Source organism: Phoenix dactylifera, chromosome 14, assembly GCF_009389715.1.
Source record: "Phoenix dactylifera cultivar Barhee BC4 chromosome 14, palm_55x_up_171113_PBpolish2nd_filt_p, whole genome shotgun sequence".
Lineage (NCBI taxonomy): Eukaryota > Viridiplantae > Streptophyta > Magnoliopsida > Arecales > Arecaceae > Phoenix > Phoenix dactylifera.
In genome coordinates, this window is record NC_052405.1 from 11649681 (window position 1) to 11669115 (window position 19435).

At 36.7% G+C, this 19435-nt stretch overlaps 2 protein-coding genes and 1 long non-coding RNA gene across 6 annotated transcripts; 1 reads left to right on the top strand and 2 right to left on the bottom strand.

The window, feature by feature from the left end:
* On the bottom strand, window positions 1–4465 carry LOC113463237. 2 transcript variants are annotated; one of them, XR_005514884.1, is made up of 3 exons: window positions 3506–4465; window positions 1369–1500; window positions 1–995 (listed from the first exon to the last, which is right to left on the bottom strand). It is a non-coding gene; the product is annotated as an uncharacterized LOC113463237 (long non-coding RNA). The 2 variants fall into 2 exon arrangements; XR_003387125.2 differs by having other exon boundaries at window positions 1–1500.
* Window positions 4466–5463: 998 nt separating this feature from the next.
* Window positions 5464–6510, top strand: LOC103714532 (tetrapyrrole-binding protein, chloroplastic). Its single transcript, XM_008801817.4, has one exon. The coding sequence runs from the start codon at window positions 5467–5469 to the stop codon at window positions 6313–6315; it is 849 nt and encodes a 282-aa protein (XP_008800039.2). The 5' UTR covers window positions 5464–5466; the 3' UTR covers window positions 6316–6510.
* Window positions 6511–6916: 406 nt separating this feature from the next.
* Window positions 6917–14637, bottom strand: LOC103714522. Of its 3 annotated transcripts, none has more exons than XR_003387124.2 (13): window positions 14444–14637; window positions 12782–12858; window positions 12093–12167; window positions 11893–11968; window positions 11733–11805; window positions 11599–11650; window positions 11451–11512; window positions 11143–11206; window positions 10771–10828; window positions 10595–10681; window positions 9015–9108; window positions 7839–7988; window positions 6917–7221 (listed from the first exon to the last, which is right to left on the bottom strand). XR_003387124.2 is itself a non-coding variant. In XM_026807614.2 (13 exons), exons 1-12 carry the CDS (start codon window positions 14539–14541, stop codon window positions 7896–7898), a joined length of 909 nt encoding a protein of 302 aa, XP_026663415.2. In that variant the 5' UTR covers window positions 14542–14637; the 3' UTR covers window positions 6917–7221; window positions 7866–7895. The 3 variants fall into 3 exon arrangements, 2 of the variants coding, with proteins under 2 accessions (XP_026663415.2, XP_008800023.2); XM_026807614.2 differs by having other exon boundaries at window positions 7866–7988; XM_008801801.4 differs by lacking the exon at window positions 12093–12167 and having other exon boundaries at window positions 7866–7988; window positions 14444–14636.
* Between the last annotated feature and the right edge of the window lie 4798 nt (window positions 14638–19435).

Sequence of the window (19435 nt, forward strand, 5' to 3'; positions counted from 1 at the left end):
TATAAAAGCAGGATCACTAATATTATGCAGAATATATCATCTATCACCCTAAAGTTTTAAGAATACTGGTTTGAATACAACAAACTTGCACCTCATTTACATTATTTCTCTGTATCAAAATTCTAAACTACATTTCCTTGTACAGTCAGGTGCTGATTTATTGCATCTAAGATTACAAAAAGAATGTCTACTATAAAAATCACATGAAAAAAGTACCCAGAAGAAGCAACAATGTACAAAAATGATCTAGCTAAATATTACTCATCACAAGACAGTTAAGTCCCTGAAGAATTCCTTCCCCTTTGCAACATCCCTCGGACGTTCTCCGGCGCTTACAACTACAACTATAATTTTAGATCAACAACCTAAAACTTCCCCGAAAGAAAGGAGAAATAACACAATTTAGGCTGCAGTGACTGAAAATTTCTGGTATTAAAATATCTGCATTATAGTTAACAGCTGTTAGCTGGTTGGCACCTTACTCTCCATAGGAGGTCCCCTGTTCATTCTTAGATGGTGGCAAATAACCACCATGTGTCACAAAAAATAAGGGCTGCACTATGGAGCATTGAATTTATATAAAGCACATAAAAGTGATTGCCCCTTGATGAATCCTGAAATCAGTTCTTGAACATAATTAAATTGCACTCGAAAATTGAAAAAAAAAAGAGATAAAGGCTGTTGCATAGGCAATGTCTTAGAACCTGTAAGCAACTAAAAAAAAACCCAAATGCAGAATCATCAATCTATGATATCAAAGTACTATCCTTCTAGAGATTCAAAACTCCACATTTTCTTTTAAACTTCTTTAAAATGTGCTACTACAACTATATATCTCACTTTCGATTGATATTAAGAATGGATCAGTAAAGTATGTTTGGGCTTCATCCATCCTCTAGCTGTTCAGCATGAATGGCAACATTCATCAAAATTGCTAACAATGTTCTGCTGTGGGTCCAGAACAAAGTTGTGGAGGCAGTCTTTTTCAGAAGAAACTGCAAAACAATACAGTTGTTATCTTCTATTTTTAAGCTTAATTTCCCATCTCAACTAACTCCCTTTAACCCTTATAGGCAATGCAGATAAAATACATGTTACATAAAATGTTCATCAGGTGTAAGATTTTAAAGTGACACATTACCTGTCACCATGCATTAAAGATAACTAGCTAGTACACCATCCTGTCATGACATGATACAGAAGCTTTTGACTTTATACTGGTGTATGATTTCAAGAGGTAATTTAACTATGAATTCTAAGAGACTGAAAAAAATTAGAAAAAAAACTGCAGAAACAAAAATAATCTAGGATTGAACAAAACACACTAAACCCATTCTGCGCCAAATTTAAGATAGTTTAAGAATTAACCTGATAACTAACGCTAGAAAATGAACACAGTCAAGTCCAAATTGCGAGATCCCTGGGTGCAGTTGTCTCTGTTAGAAACTTGACAACATCCCCTTTAGTGACCTCCTCTTTCTTTAGATAAAGATGACGAACCTGGGCAAAGAAGGACATGGTAACATAATGAATAAAGAGGTAAGGTAAGATATGCCACAACCAAAAATATTTAAGTATTATTTATAAACATACATTGTGAAGAAGAAATTAGGCAAAAATAAGAAGCAAATGGATATTTTAAGGAAACTCGTCTACCTGAGGACAAACCATACTGTAATATAGTTAACCAGTAACAATCATCTTCACTACAAAATATAAATTGGAACTAATCATCCAAAATTACAATTCTTAATGCTTCAAAAAAGTTGATACAAAAAGCAAGTTCACCAATTGATAAATAGCCAATACAGCATTGGCAATAAACAACTAATCAATAGTCATAGAAACTGATAGCTTTCAAGTAAAAGCAAAGGGCCCGTTTAGCAATATAGTAGATCTGGAAGGATATGAGGAGAATGCTGGGAGGCTGCAGGTCCAGATCCTCGCAGGAAGGGATAAAAGGAGCTCATGAGGTCTTTCCCCCCCTTCCTATGGGACCGGGACCTCCAACCTCCCCGTGCTCTCCCTCCTTGTCTCGCACTCTCTCCCTTCCCTCCCTCTTTGGCCTAGCCTGACAGATCTTGAGTAAGAATTATAACCTGCCTTTTCAACCTGTCCAATACCTTGACAAGTTACTTATTTCAGAAGATAATCCAATGCTTACCAGTTTCTCTTTCCTCTTCTTCCCCTTTTTTTTGTTTTAGGTAGGGGCATAAACCCAGCACAATCTATAATAACTACAATGCTAGTATCAGCCCAAACAAGCTAGAAAAGATCAGGAAACAAATCAGTGGTCCAGTGCATAGGCTGATTGGAGGTTGCTCCTTACCTGCTTATGGATATACAAAACTATGCCCCCCTCAAGAAAGAAGAAAAAAAGAAAAACTGAAACAAAAAGAATATATAGCATTCCTCACGAGGCCACCAAGGAGAGCAACTACAATGCGGAGAAAGATATGCCAGTTTCTTGACCTGACATGAAGGAAAAGGCATAACTAGTGGACTATCTATCTAAAAATTTGAAACAGAATCTCTCTCTCTCTCTCTCTCTCTGTATGTGTATTATATATATATGCCAGTTTATATCCCTCGTCCTGCCTCTCTTTTCACTCTCATATCTAGCAGCCAGAGATGCCTATCTTTCTGTGTTTCCCTTCACCTTCTTTGTTTCCTCTTTCTTCTTTAACCGTGTCTTAACATTTTTTCTCATTCAATGACGATATATTACATAATACCCCCATGGCTAGTCCCCCCAGATTAGAAAGGTGAAGGGTTGATATCATGTTGATAACCTGTCATAAAATATGTCAATAACTAAGATCCCTAAAGCTGACCCTACATAGTTTGGAAAAGGCTTGATAATTATAATTATGATTATGATTTATTACAATCTATGACCTTATAATATGGATGAGAATAGGCTGTGTCTGGGTTGAATTCAACATGTATTGTCTAAATATTGTCCAGAGGATTTGACTATCCAAACGGAAAGCACGGACAAGGAATTAGAACTATAAAGATGGAAATGAGCTGGGAATTGCAAAGCACAAGAGACAGCTCAACAACAGACCATACAACATTATTCCTCGCAATAGCAAGATAAATATCGATGACAGGAATATATTGAAGTTGTTCTCCTCTCCATAGAGCATTGAATCTCTTCTATCTTCTTCTCTCCTAAGATATCTCTCTAATCTCTACTCTTCTCTCTCATACATTTTTTACTCACATCATGTGGAAGAAGATCAGGTGAAATCTTTACCAACACATTTCAATCAGATCTTGTGCTAGTTGATCTAACTTTAATTGGTCAAGAAAAAAAAATATAGCTAAGAACTAATATTTTCCACGCCAAATATCAATCTACAGGGTCTGACGTGCAGAACAATTAGGTTGAAGCCAATCAATAGCATGCTGTTCGTATCAAGCAAAGCACAACTATATGTTCCTCACATTTAAGAAGAAAAAAGACAAGTTTTTTTATGAACCAACAGTTCTGTATAACCTGATCAAGAAGCAGAGAGATGAGTTGATCAGCAACCTTCTTGGACAAACCCTTCTGTGGTACAATCTGTAGCTTGGCACACTTGGGTATAGAAACAATGCAGTTAGCTCCTCAGAAAGAAGATCCTGGTCCTTCGATGGAGCCCTTCATCGGCCACTCTTATTTCTTTTCACTCGCAGCTCCCGCCTCACTCCTCCCAATCTCATACTAGCTTCACCAACGGTCAACTCCTCCCACTCTAGCTTCACCAACGGTCAACTCCTCCCACTCTAGCTTTCCACATTACTCAACCTAGGGTTTCAAAAGAAGTACATAATCCCAAGAAACCCTAAACCCTTTCGTTCTTGCTTCTGATGTCTTCGCCGGAGCCACTAGCTGGTAAACCCCGCTGGGGCTATTGGATCAAAAACTCTGCACCGAGCCACCCTCTGATATCAATAATTTTTTAAAATTGATTTCTAAATATAGCTGCTAAGCTGGAATTTATCACATCGATCAGATTTCATCGTAGTGGACGACTTGCTTGTGGACAAAATAACTAAGTTGCGGTGATCGGGAGAGGTGGCAAAGAGCAAGTAATGGCGATGCCGAGGAGGTCCAGGAAGGGGAATTTGTTCGGCTTTCGGCGGTGCGGTGGGACAAATGGCTCCAAATATAAATATAAATGAACATGGCGAAGGGGCCGGAGTGTGGAGGACACCATGAAAAGATCTCGAGAGAGTTGGTGACGGGGACCATCCAATCGAGGAACACGCCGGCAATGAGGTTGAGGAGGGGTGGTGGGTGTATCGAGAATGGCAGAGAGGTCGGAGAGGAGGCGGCGGAAGGAGGGCTTGAGGGCTTGGTCTTTGTGGGAGGGTGGTTTTTAGGGGAAAACAGTGAGTGGTAGGGTTTAGGAGGGCGTTGGGTCGAGAAAGAAAGGGATGGAAGCCAACTTGAACATGAGGTGAAGTCCTTGTTTTTTTTATAAAAAAAATTTATTTATTTTTATTTTTTTTTAAGTATAGCAGCACCTCATGCAACACGTACGAGTGCAACTAATAAAATCAAAAAAAAAATAATGAAGGGAAAAAAAAATAGCCGTTTAATTCTTCTAAAAAAAACCTCTAAAATATTGAGCCACAAAGGAGGCTATTCAGTCGGCCGTACGTAGGGCATGCCTCGCATAGAAAATGTCCTCCCACATAGCTCTAAGCTCAACTTCAATAACAAAAGTGTTGAAGATCCACCAGCCCCTGGCCACTACAAGCCTGACATTGTGGTCCTTGATGACAAAGCCATACCTCCTACCTCCTTCTCCAGCAACACTGCCATCGAAATTCACCTTAAAAAAAGCTAGAGTGGGGGCTCCTAGTTGTTTCTCTTCTATTTTCATATTATATAGAACCTAGTTGGAGCTAACTAGAAATAAAATATCTAATTACACATGATTGACTTAACTAGAGATTGCAGTTCATCAGGACGATGAAAGGCTAACATATGCAACTTTTTGCAAATTAAATTGATATTTTTTATACGGATTTGTAGAAAGTGATAAGGGAAGACCTTATCCGCAATGCTGTTATATTATTGAGCATGGAATGCAAAAAGAAATTATATATCCACTTTTTTTTCTTTTTGAGATTAGTTAACTAATATATACTAATCAACACTCAATAATCTGCATGTTAACTTTCTGATTGAAGACCACAATAAGACATTCATCAATTGTAAGTGTTTCTTGCCAATGTTTTTCATGTCAAATAAGAGGACACATTTTAGCAAAAAAAAAAAAAAAAATAAGAGGACACATCCCATCCACCAATTGACAGTAAGAAATTTATTAATAATTAGAAATATTGAGAAAGAAAAAGAGATAAACTTGTCCAACCATGTCAAGCAGCAGGAGAGGATCCAGCCTCACCCAAATCCCACCAATCAAAAGCCTCCTTTCCACCAGTCCTAGATGTCCCCCCATCTCCATGCCTCCATCCCCCACATCCATAAACTACATCATTCTCCACTCAATCCCGCAAATACCTTATCCCTCCTATCTCCCCTCGCGCCCTCTCTCCATGGCCACCACCTCCCTGCAATCCCTTTTTCATCCCCACCACCACTCCTTTACCTCCACCCCTGACTCTTCCCTCTTCCTCAAACCCGCCACCACCCCAACCAAACTCCTCTCCAACCTCTCTTCCTCCTCCATCACCACCACCCCATCCTCTCCTATCACTCCCACCACCACCACCTCCTCCTCCTCCTCCTTCGCTGTCATCGCCCGTCACCTCGAGGCAAGCGACTTCCGGCAGGCTGACGAGGAGACGCGGCGCCTCCTCATCGCCCTCGCAGGCGACGCCGCGCAGAAGCGCGGCTACGTCTTCTTCTCCGAGGTCCAGTTCATCGACGCCGCCGACCTCCAGGCCATCGACCGGCTGTGGCGCCTCCACAGCTCCGACCGCTTCGGCTACAGCGTGCAACGCCGGATATGGGAGAAGTCCCGCCGCGACTTCAGCCGCTTCTTCATCCGCGTCGGCTGGATGAAGCGCCTCGACACCGAGGTGGAGCAGTACACGTACAGGGCCTTCCCGGATGAGTTCATCTGGGAGCTCAAAGATGATACTCCTGAAGGCCACCTCCCACTGACCAATGCTTTGAGAGGGACTCAGCTTCTTGCTCGTATATTGACGCACCCTGCTTTTGAGGAGGAGAGTTTAGAGGAGGAGGAGGAGGAGGAGAAAGAAGGTGAAGGTGGTGAGAAGGATGTGGAGAAGGAGAGGCCCAAGCCTCTGAGCAATACAAAAACCTTCAAACCAGATTACTCCTTTTAAACATGGTTTTGAAGGTCGGCAGCCTATTTTATTTTAAATAAGCCTTCCATGGCTGTCTAATTATTTCCATTTCCTTTCTTTTTGGTATTTTCGTTCTCTTAAACATGGATCATGGGAGAACTTTGCTGGCTGTGAATGGGTTGTTGCATGTTGCATGAAGTATTAATACATAAAATGTCATCCAATTACAGAGTTCTTAGCGTCATCTTAGGCTTCTTTTTTTGTCTCTATACTTGTGAGCCGGATAGGTTGCAACTCAGAGGTCAAGGGATAAACACTCCATACTAATGAGGGAAAGTCTTGTTCACAAAGATGTGAGGTTGTCGGGGCCGAATAAGTTGCAACTCAGAGGTCAAGGGATAAAGACCGTGATAAATGTTCCTGTCGTACTACTGTGCTTATTCCTGATGAAAGCGTAGAGAAAGCACACGGACGAACGGATTTATTACCCATTTTCATCCCGGCAGTTCACAAAAAACCGGGTCGGGATAAGTTTAAGGATATGCTAAGGTTTACAAAGTATATTCCTTGGAAGCATTCACAACATTGACATGATGGATTCTGAGCACGAAGACAAATACTGATGCAGAACGAATCTTCGTAGCACTCCAGACACTGTTCACGTAACTGGTATTTAAGATTGGTGCCCATTCAACATTTTCCATACAGTGAGTATGATATGATACAAAAAAACAATTCTGCCTTCCTTCTTAATCCCATGTTGGCAATTGCATGGTGGGAATAGAGGTTTGCCTTGATGATTTTGTTACATGCAACGAAGAAGCACTGTGTTTTCTGCAAGAGATTTAAACATGTGGATTGGCATTTACACCAGTAACGTTGCGTGGAGCATGTTCACCTCGAGGCTTGACCAATTGTTGTCAAAATATCTCCTAAATTTTTTTGCTGCACATAAAAAAAAAGAAAAAAAAAAGTTAATCTACAGTTAGTACGCTGTGATTTCCATTACATATAATGCACAGGTTTGATGCAATCAAAGGGATTGCTGCCACTGCCAAATTGGAAAATTGATGCATTTTTTGGAAGAAGTTTCCTGAGGGTGCTGTCTAGACTCCTGGCTACCCTTTCCGCATGATATCTCGAAGGCCTGAGGCATTTACCAAGTGAAGGGGCAAAGAAAGACTGAAGAAGTTGGGAGGGCATGGAGGAAGCCGTTGATCCCACTCCTATTCAAGGATGCTAGAATCCATAAAAAAACGTTGAGTTTTGGTGACCAAGAAACCTCAGGATTGTGAGAGAATATAGGCAGCTTCCATTCAAGGGAAGAAAAACCAAATTATAATATATACAAGCTCTAGTTAAACATTCACTACTTAGTCGCGCACCACCAAAATGGTGGCAGATTGCTTGAACTTCTTGTCCCTTTTAATCAGCCATATTTTTTTATTTGGTCTAACAAACTATCTACTTGTTTAAGGCAGCCAGCCTTCTTGAAAGAAACTTCATTCTAAGTTTTTTATATATAAGAAGAATAAAGAAAAATGCGTGCCAGAAAGCAAAACCTGGTATGCACAAGCATGTAAACTCACATGCTCAACCTTGTCACAGTGCATCGCATGTCATGCACACGGGCAAAGTCTCCTTGTATGTTGATGTGAACCATCGCATGTAAGCATGGCCTCCCTTTGTGTAAACAAGCATGCCCCTGGATTCTGGAAAGCCAAAGAGAAAAGAAGCTCAACGAACATTTTACGGTAACGTGCTTTATATTCTCACTCCCGAACATTCTTAACAAGCAAAAGATAGATATAAGCAGTTGAGTCTAAAAAATAGTAATTTACAAGTATGCAAGGATAAAGGAAAGGAAAAAACTTGCAGTTGATAAGGCAACTGATGCATTATACGCCTTTTCACAAGAACATAAGATGTGCCAGCAAAGTGAATTAAAAAGTTGGGATCGATATTTCGCATCATAATTATAAAACAAATGCAAAAAATGCCAACAATTAGAGTACCTGATCTTCCAATTTATAATGTGCTACTAAAACACACTATATGATAAGTTAATAGAAACATTACATGATCAAAAGATTTGGTAAAACCTACCATTTTTGAAGTATGGATGATACATTTTAAGCCCTTAGATAATCCTAACATATCTCATATCTGCAACCCAGGAGTTCGCAAGCCTGCAGTCAGCCTATAATAATCTTCGCGTGCTAAGTATGCTAGTAGAGAGTATTTAATTCCTAAGTACTCAGGCAAACTATTTCATTCATTTAACTTGAAGTAGAAAGCTTGCCTACGGCAATGATCCACAATTAAAATTTGTTCTACAATGTCATAGGCTTGTGTCAGGGATTGGTACTTGCTTTCTTAATAAGCAAACCTTATTCATTGATCAAGAAACAAAGGAGATAATTTTGTCATACGAATTTCATAACACATATCTTTTAGTTATTTTTTTCCATCTATTTGCCCCATATAAATCATACAAAAAGAACCATGACTAACATATTATAAATTAAGATTTTGTTTGCAATCCTATTTTCAAGAGTCAGATCTTGATAGTCTCTATATATGCCAGTAGCACAGAAATTCATTTAGTACTTCATATTTTAGAAAGCTCTTCTCCATTAAATAAGCTGCTCAAGTGTGTGGGCCCATACCGAGAGAACAATGAAATGCTATAAAGGTGACTCAGATTATGCATTAAAAAAATGGAAAAGAAACTATACCACATCCTTCGGTGCATCATCAACAACTTCAGCAGGTTGATCTGCTCCAATGCTAGAAAAACATCCACCCTTGCAGCTCATATATCTCTGCAGACTAAATAGAAACAGCAAGTGCTATTCTTGTCAATATCATCTAGTCACAGAGGCCCAAATATATCATGCACAGTGATAGCATCAACTATAACTGTAAGGCACTCCATCGAAAAGCATATATCTAAATACTAGTTTTTTATAAAAATATAGATAAAATTTGATAAACATACCAAAGATGCCAGAAACTTTAATCATTTTAGGCAACAAACTCTATTACTGGAATCTATTGTCTATCATATATTAAAGCTAACTGTTGGTGGTGTTCTGAATTGCAGATGTCTAGCATTCCAATGCATTACAAGAAAGTTATATATCAATCTGACTCTCTACGAAAATTTGTTACCATACTTTTCAGATAAGGCATGAACTGTGAATATTCTCGTAGTAATTATTATTGTGATCTTTCAGTGGCTGCCATTTCAGTTTTATCCATTAGAGATCACAAAAATTAGAACTCACTGATAGTTATTTGATCATTTACTCACTGAGTTCAAACCCAGCTTAATATATCACATTTGCTTTCGGGACGAACTTGAATTCCATGTTTATATTATTTTTGATGATGAAGTTTAGTCACACAATCCAATATTTAAGATGATAACTATTACAACGAAAATTTGTTACCTTACTTTTCACACAAGGCATGAATCATGAATTTTCTCATAATAGCCTAACGTTATAATTGAGATCTTGCAATGGCTACCATGTTCAACTTTATCCTTAGGGGTCACCATACTTGGACCTTCAAACCCAACTCGACAACTCACATTTGCTTTAAGGATGAATTGGAATTCCATGTTTATATCATTTATGACAATGAAGTTTGATCACCCAATATAATATTTAAGATTATAGCAATAACACCAATGCAAACATCTAAGAAAATAAGGGAAGATTAAGAAACAAGGAAAGTTCTAAGATATCGCAAATTGCTAATTTCTTTATGAGAATAAATCTCTAAGTCTGATCCATAGCCAGCCACCACTAAACTGCTGCATTATCACGAGCTAAATTAGGTAAATATGCTCTACACTTGCTCTAATCAACTATAAGACACCCAAAGACAGGCATGCCTTAAGATCCATTAGATTGAAAAGAAGGTAATTATGCTCTACACTTGCTCTAGTCCACCATAAGACACCCAAAGACAGGAATGTCTTAAGATCCACTAGATTGCAACAAAAAAGAAAAAAGAAAAAAAAATCAAACAACAACCAAACTCGCCCAAAAGTTTAAGATTATAAACAAGATAACAGAATGACATTTTTCTAGTTGCTTATTTTAAAAAGAAAAAAATGCATCGTTGGAGACGTACAGGAACTGAATAGAGACTTCTCAAAACTTAATAATTAAAGTATTTTCTTTTAAACTTCTATTTTTACACACTTTTCTGCAATTCGTTGTAAATAACATTGTGATGGTGTTTGGGGGAAAAATCAATAAAATAATCAGAAATTGTGATATTTTTTCTAGGATCAGAAACTTACAATTCACATTTATTAAGCACAAGAAGCCTGTTTGGAACACATGATTGCTTCTTCGACCTGCATGCTGAATTACAGGATTCCCCCTGCCTGCCTTTCATGTGAGGTTGTTAGCAAATTTCCCAAATGTTGCTGTCACTATATGTTACGGTAATAAAAATTGTCAGAAAGACTCTTACTTTCCAATGACAATATCAATGCCTGTCAGCCTTGCTTCAGAACTTAGTTCCATTATCCCTGATGTCAAACATGCAAAAAAATAACTGCTAAAAGATAATAATTCTATCCAATACCCATAATAACAATAAGGTATAAGCAAAAAAAAAAAAACTTGGGCTTATGTGGGTCAAAGAAGATGATAGGGACTCTCAGATACATTCAAGGGAAAAACATTTAATACTAACATGATCAGATACAAAAAGATAATTGCTCATAATTGTAGGCATATTCTTTATCTAAGTTCATGCATATTTTTTATATACATAATGTCAAACACCAAGTGCTGTATTATTGTTGAAGACTGGAAGAAGAAATAGATTATAGTGAGTTACCTGAAAAATTTGACTGCAAAGAAAAGCAGTGATGAAAGTCACTTGCATATGCATTCTCATGAACCTGAAATATTTATATCACTTTAAGGAAACAATTTACAAGATCCTAATTCAATATTTGATATGCCTACATAGCATAATTATTCCAAGCAAGGTTGTCCAGCTAGAAACAAGAAAACACATGCAATCCCTTAATCATATAGTTGTGCTTTTATCCCCACAAAAATCATGATATAAGCTTTAAAAGATCCATAACTTTTTGAGAAAAAAAGAACGAAAAGAGTATTCATGGAAAGCAAAATACATACCACACTTGCAGAATTATGACGGCACCTTCCAGCACAGAAATCAAAAACACTAGCATAAGTGCCTGAAAGAAGACAAGGTGGAAAACATGAATTAATGATGATAAAAGGCCTCCTCTCAGCAAAGAGGAGTTCTAAATGTGTATACAACCTGCAGTAATTGGTTTGGCTATCTTCACTTTCAGCGCAAGATCTTCCATTGTCTGCAAAAAGGACTGAGCGTGTTCAAACAAAGGCCTCAAATTTTTAATGGTAGCAGTGTGAATTCTGAATTAAAGAGAATACCCTGGATGGATCTAAGCAGCACGATACACAATGCTCATATGAATTGCAGCACTGTGAAACAAGGTTGCACCCACTGAAAAATCAAATGCCTAATTCAGCAAGTTCTCTATTTCAGTCCAGATGGTCATGTCAAATATCAGCTCATAGCCAAAAAACTCACTGACAAGAAAATCGCTGCCCTATTTCAGGACAGCAGCGAGACAATGAATCAACTGAAAGGGCAGTACATACATAGCCTGCAAGATTATAAGTTGATTAAAAACAGTTGTTGAATGGATAAGTCATGGTGCAAAACCAATACTAATAATTTTCCTATAAAACGACAATCATAGCCAAACAATTTGTATGTATGAACATTACTGGTGTACTTGAGCTGAGCTTCATTGAGCTTGCATCTGATCAAACTTGCTTTGAAATTAATTTCAAGCTTGAACTCTGAAATCAAGCTAGACTTGTTTACTATTCTTGCAAGCTCCATTTGAGTTTCAAATCGGCAAAAATGAGTCTAATTGAACAGTTCGATAATCCTACATTAGGCTCAAATAAATCTGCGCTTGAATCAAACTTAGTTCAAGATTGGCTTAACAATTAATTGTTTCAAAGTATTAAAAATTACTAATTAAGTCTTAACCCACGATCCATTATCCATATAATATAATATAATTAACAATTAATTGATTCAAAGAACCAAAAATATAGTAGTCGAAGTCTCGATCAAATGGTTTATTATCTATATAATATAGAATATATATATATATATAATATTTTTGAGCCATATCGGGATGAGCCTGGTCAATTTTGGCTTGGCTAGAAATTAAATTCAAGCACATCTTGTTGGTTCAAGCTTGATTATTTGGATTTGAACCAATATTGATTTGAGCTTTTCTCAACCCAAGCTCGAGCTGCTCGGCTCATTGATAGCCCTAATTAACATATGCTTAACGTGTACATGTATATGTGCATAGTTCACAGGTGCTTCTTTTCCCTGCTGGCGCCCATAATTATTGCACAATATAAACAGTGAGAGCAGTACAAAGTTGGAGCTTTACCATTATCATCTGATAGTAAGTATCGCCCTTGAATAGTATTCCTGCACACACGGTTCTCTGGAAGACCAATGTCCTTCCTGAAAAAATTAAACTAAAATTTTCAACAGAAACCTGTTTCTGTATTATAATAAAATCTTTTTCTTGTATTATCATGTTGTGATAAAAAATGAAGGGGATCCAACATGCAATTGGAGAAATCACTTAATTATAATATGTATACTATTAATTCTTTTCTCGTGCAATTATTGAAACTTCAAGACCCTGGAAGAAGATGACTGAGAAATGGGAGCATAAAAATCCAAAAAAACCACATGTAGAAAGATTGCAGGTTACATTGACTAAGATAGCATAAGTACAAGAATTAAAATTGAAAGACCACAGTTGCACAATTCATTTCAGCACTATAAAACCTTAAACAATAAAATTTGCTGCTTCAATGTGTAAATTATTGTATAGAAGCATCAAGGAAAAGCTACTGTGTCTCTCAGGTCATTAGGAGTCCTGCTTCTTAATGTGCACACGGTCTGTTTATTCATTGAAACATATATTGTAGGAATGTGTCTCTGAAGATTTCTACCTAGACTAAGATGTGTATAAAAGAGAAAATCATGTGACAGTAATAGTAAAATATCGCAAGAAATGCAGGTTAAAGTTTGTTGGAAAGACAAATATAGAAGACTAGGAACTTACTCTCAACTACAATTCTTATACTGATCAGGTAACCATATATCCACCAAGGTGTTCAACATCAAATAGCAGCAGTTGTTATTCCAAAAGCTTTTGTTGGCCGATATACTTATTTATCTTGAGAGGTATGTAAAAAGAATGGAAGAGAAAGGGCCTTGCTTCTCTGTCTTTTATATTCATATTACTCACTGTATATACTTGTGTGGGAGTTCCAACATTAATTACTAATAAAAGTCTTAAGCTAAGTAACAGTATAATGTTCCAAGATCGAACTTACTGTATGAACTTACACTCAAACACATTTCTTCCACAGATCTTGTAGCTATATATCCACCAAGATGCTCAACATTAAGTATCAGCACTTGTCATCATGCAAGCTTTTGTTGGCTGAATTGCATATTTATCTTGAGAAGCAATGCAAAACAAAAGAAAAAAGGGCATTATTCATTCCTCTGTCTTTGACCTGCAAGTTGTGCATAATTTGTAACGCACAAGCAATCCAATCCAGCATCTAATACTAATATATGCTCTAAACTCACCACATTTTCTCAGGCAGTACTATTTTTCCCACTAATATCCTTTCGTATTGGTAATCCTCTCTTTGTTTCAGGGCCTTCTTCCAAGTCAAAAAGACTTATAAAAATCAAAGTTCTAACAATAACTTTGATCACTATGGCATTCACAACGACGGGTGAGGTCCATGAATGGAGACTGGATCAGCTTATGAATAGATTTTTCTTTCTCGTTAAACCATGATGCGAATTCCCATCCTCTAGACCCTAGGTTCAATCTTTCTACCAAAATACGAACTTTGACCCCAAAACTAACACAAGATTCCACAACATTCCATAAAATTTCACTTTTGCCGCCGCGGTTCGGAAACACCTCTTCACAGTTTTCAGCGCTTGAAACAAAGCAAGGACAGAACGAGGGGGTAAAATAAAGAGGAAGAGAAGGAGATGGCGATCCACTCACCGGATTCCGGAGATTTTGGACGGAAAAACGAAGGCAATGAGGATCCAAAGGATCGGAAAGAGAGCATCTGGGAGGAGATCGCGACAAGATTTCCCCATTTGGAGATGCGATTCGAGGAGAGCGGGTTGGGGCTTAGGGCTCCGAAAGCAAGAGATTTGGGGTTTTGGGTAATTTTTCCCTTCTACAAAGGAGAAAGGGAAATCCGTCGGCGGAGGCGATGGTTTAAGGGAGTTATCTGTAATAAGTACATTCGATAGGGGGATTTGTTTGAAACATTGGAATATCAATTTTGAACTAGTCTCGGCAATTGGTTGCCGGTGTTAGAACAATTATAGCAAATGCATTCTTACATATATTCCCTTATGGTAAATAAAATAACGAATAGAGTTTTTTTGCATGAATACTCTCCTAAATATCGAATTTTTCATGAATATCCTCTCCAAATTGATATTTACATATATACCATCGTAAAACACTTGTTTTGCTATTTTATTTTTTTAATTATTATTTTTGCATATATATCCATGCCATCTAACGTCGTTAAAAAATTAACGATTTCAAATTAAGATGACTAAACTACTCTTATTAAGTAGATATGCAAAAAGGAACATTCATAAGACGATCGCAATGAAGACAAAAAAGAAAATTTCAAAATTTTATTTTATTTTTAATTAAAATAAATATAGTTTTTATTAACGATGTTAGAAGAACCGTTATATTAGGGGTATTTATGTAAAAATAGTATTTTATGAGTGTATAGAAATAAATATAAATTTTAAGAAGGTATTCATATAAATTTGAATTTTTAGAAAGATATACATGCAAAAAAAACCCTAATTAATATGTAACAGATATGTTATATAGAGGTTATATATATTTAAAATAGGCTCCTTAAATTTGAACTGGTCCTGTAGTTGTTCTATTCACATGGTTTTAAACTACAAGATATTGGTCATATAAGTGGTCAATAGATTTCAAGATAAATTGAGATCTTAGTTTATTAGCTTTTTAGCTAATGTGAAAAACAGAAAATCTCAACAGAAACTAAAAATTTTTATATCTCCATAGACATTTTAAGATCAATATATTAACATATTGGCTAATTTAATAGATTAGATATTAACAACTATATGTAGAGATTGATTTTAAACTTTTATAATTAAAAAATTAATTGATTTCGAGAAATAAAAGAAGTTATTGAAAAGTATGAAAAGAGATATCTATGTATCAGTTGGAATTTACTGATTTATACAACCTATATGTATGTATGTATGTATGTATGTATATGTATATATGTATGTATGTATGTATGTATATGTATATATATCTGTATGTATAAATATGTGTGTGTGCATGTATGTAAATACATATGTGTGTATGTATATAAAACACATGTATGCCTGTGTGTATGTATGTATACATGTAAGGAGATGTCTGGTATCAATACAAAACAAATCTCAACCACATTAAAATCTTGTTTGCTTGAACAGGTTGAGTTCTAGTACAGGCATATTCGCATATAAATTCCCATAGCATGGGAATAATATAATTTTCTGCATGAATCCATAACTTTGACCACTAGAAATTTGGTACGGCTCTTTTGAAAGTTTGGGTTAAAACAAATCACGGTAGGATGGAACAAAAAAAATAAAAATAAATCATGGTAGGCCACATCATTTGATCAAGTAACCGGAACGTGGGAACACGCTCCTTGTTCAGCAAAGGATCATATGTGTCTCAAAAAGAAAGTCCTTACTTGATTACTTGATTAGTTGATTCTAGTGTAACCCTTTCGAGTAGGAGCAGCAATTTATAATCCGATCCATCAATTCGATCTACAAATGACCCACTTTAAGTAGATTTGGGTTTGATTTAGGTCATAAATAGATCAACCCGTCTAAATCTATTTACTAAATAGATTGAATCTGGAATATAAATATTTAACCCGTTTAATCCATTTTGACTCGTTTAACCCATTTTGACCCGTTTAATAATTGAGTCGGATATAACCCGACTCGTTTAACCTATTTGATCTTTATTTGAGGATACCATCAGAGGATGTGCCCTATAGAAAAATGGCTTGATTTTGCAGCAAAAATTTGTTTTTCTCAAAATTTTATTTTATCAAGATTTTGGATCAAATTCTAAAGTTTTTATGGTTTCGAATAATCCCACATAGGACAGTGAATTCTGCGTGCCTCTATTTCAGCCCTATCATTTCTAGTCCTGATTTATGTAGCATTAGAATTTTTTTTGCCTTTTTTCCATTTTGTTTGCAAATACTAGCAATAGCTTTTCCAACAAACTCTTTCTTTTTTAATGCAGTTTACGAGCAAGGTAGAACAATCATACATCACAATTTCCCAATTTGTGTGGCATACAACACCAAGAATGAAAGTCGCATGCAATAAAAAAACTAATACAATAAAATTAATCACTCCACGCATGAGCTCTAAACTTCGTTACCTTGTCACGGTCATGGGACAATCCATGGAAGCTAATTATTTAAGAGGAAAGTTAGGTCAAACTCATCTGCTGGACTTGTCTTTGCTGGTTGGCACCCCTTTCGACTTTTAAAATCTCGAGAATTCATTTTTTTTTAAAAAAAATCAACTCCACCATATTTCTTCAAAAAGAAAAAAAAATAAAATAATCGTTTCCACTGCTCACACTTGATCATGTCCAAAATACTTGATAATTATTTGTTTGCCAAGTTCTAATCTCCCTTGAGACATTCTTCTTAATATGCTCACACGTCAAATTAGGTTCATAATGTCAACGTGGGCCCCATTGGTTAGCCATGACAAGGTCAACTTTTTGTCTATTTCGATTATTTTTTCCAAAAAGTGACATGAATTATATGGATTCCCACTGCTGGAGCCATAAGCTTTTTGACACCTCTGAGTCCTCCATGGCTGACAGCTCCAGCCACGCCCAATAATGCTGACTTGAATAAAGAAAGCCATCATAGCTGGGAATGGAAATCCACTTTCACCCTCTCAATCATCAATATCTGTAAAGAGTTTTTCTATGTTGATAGATTGACCATCATACCCTTGTTCTATTCCTAATGCTGTGAGTTAAGTGCACAGCAACTCAGTAGAACAATGACAAATTAATTCTTGATAAAATATAAAAGATTTCCTCACAATAAAAAAGATGAAATATGTAAACTTTGTCCAAGCAGGCCAAATATATATGCACAAAGACACAAGAGTTCGACTAGATCTAGGAAAGATCTAGGAAAGCACCGTGTGGATGGGCACCACCCTCTGCTTCGGAACATCTGGACCATGATAAGAGGCGATGTTATGTTCTAAGCTAGACATGTCTACAAAGAGACCAATGAGGCCGCAGATTAGAGAGCCTCGTACGTGGCAGGTCATTTCGGAGGAACTCTATGGGTTGGAGAAAGAGAGCTATCTAGAGCATTCCGTGATGTGTTGTTTTTTGACTTTTTTAGATGTATTTATATTAGAAGCGTATAAGCCATCCGCTATAATAAAAAAAAATACACACGCACATAAGTACTTGTCCACAAAAAATATATACTACATCTCAATTAGTCGTATAAAATCCAAAACCATGGTTAAAAAAAATTACCAATCGCATGAATTGTACCAATTACTCTTCATTGGTGAAAGAAAGATGATTATAAAAATTACTGGCCGTACTAAAAACTAATCAATTACAATTCTAGTCATAGAGAATTTTTATAATCAAAATACATGGTAGAGTTCAACGAGCCAAAACGAAACATAGACAAAGCATATTCTTCTATTTTAAGCATATCTCCTATTGAATTGGCTGGGACCAACTAATAAATACCTGTATTATTTACAATGTTACAAGAAAGATATTTCTCTGCACTCATTGAATCACTACTCCAATTTCGATATACATTGGACCTGCCACGAAATTGGTACTTCTACTGAGAAATTGAGTGATATTAGAAAGCAGCACTTATAGTATCATAGTAGTTTTTTACAACAGAATTATTAAGAATTTATGCACAGACAAAACTTGTACCTTCTACATGAAAGAAAATTTTCTTTGTTGAATGATACAACAGTCGCTTCGAAATCTATCTAGATGAAAAAGTTTACAATATTTTGAGATTTGTGTGGAGTGTGTTCCAATAGTCGATATTGCGAAAAAAACATCCATTATTTTTTCCATGAAAGATGCAACCCTAATCTTTTTTTTTTTAGTAAAACGGCCGCTCACGTTAATCTAGCGTGGTGCAACCAACGGAGTATGTGGCATGAAGATGGAGGTATAATCTCAGATCATGACCATAAGGGCTCGTTTGGTTCGCGGGAAAAGAAGGGAGGAAAGTGTGGTCAACGGGAAAGTAATGAGATGCCTCTTGTTTGGTTGGAGTTTTCAAAGGAGAGAGAAGGGAAAGTTGAATTCCCATGGGAATATGATTCCCACATTTCATGGGAAAGTCTTTCCCATGAGAAACATGGGAAAGTTACTTTCCCATGAGGCAGGAATTACTCCATTTTTACTTTTTCCCAAAAAGTCCCTTCAGCATTAAAGAAGCATTAAAGAGACATTAAAAACTTAATTTTTATTAAGGGCATAATAGGAATTATACATAACTTTCCTAGGAAAGTGGATGGCCAACCAAACATAAGCACTTTGGAAATTTGCCATTTTCCCATGGTCAACCAAACATGCCAAAAGTACTTTCCTAGGCATCATTTTCCTAGGAATTTGTTTCCGAGGAATCATATTCCTAGGAGGGAAAATGCTTCCCGCGAACCAAACGAGCCCTAAGACTTTTTCAGAGTGATAGGTAGCAAAGGAAGTAACCCAATCAACTATCTTGTTCATCTTTTGATCTACATGAGCAATCTGAAAGGAGTCACAGTTTCTCACCATTCACTGTATATCGTTTAACAGAGGAAGGCGGTCTGCATGTCCCTCAGCCATCAACAACGTTGCCAGGGATATTCTGGTCCATGCACAGCCATCGTTAAAAAT

Excerpts from the sequence above, each read along its gene's own strand:
- LOC103714532 (XM_008801817.4), top strand. The coding sequence starts at position 5,467 with ATGCCTCCATCCCCCACATCCATAAACTACATCATTCTCCACTCAATC.
- LOC103714522 (XM_026807614.2), bottom strand. The coding sequence starts at position 14,541 with ATGGGGAAATCTTGTCGCGATCTCCTCCCAGATGCTCTCTTTCCGATC. Across the intron at positions 11,969-12,092 it reads AGCTCAGCTCAAGTACACCA|GCTATGTATGTACTGCCCTT; the intron begins GTAATGTTCATA and ends ATAATCTTGCAG. Across the intron at positions 11,806-11,892 it reads GGGCAGCGATTTTCTTGTCA|TGGGTGCAACCTTGTTTCAC; the intron begins GTGAGTTTTTTG and ends TTGATTTTTCAG.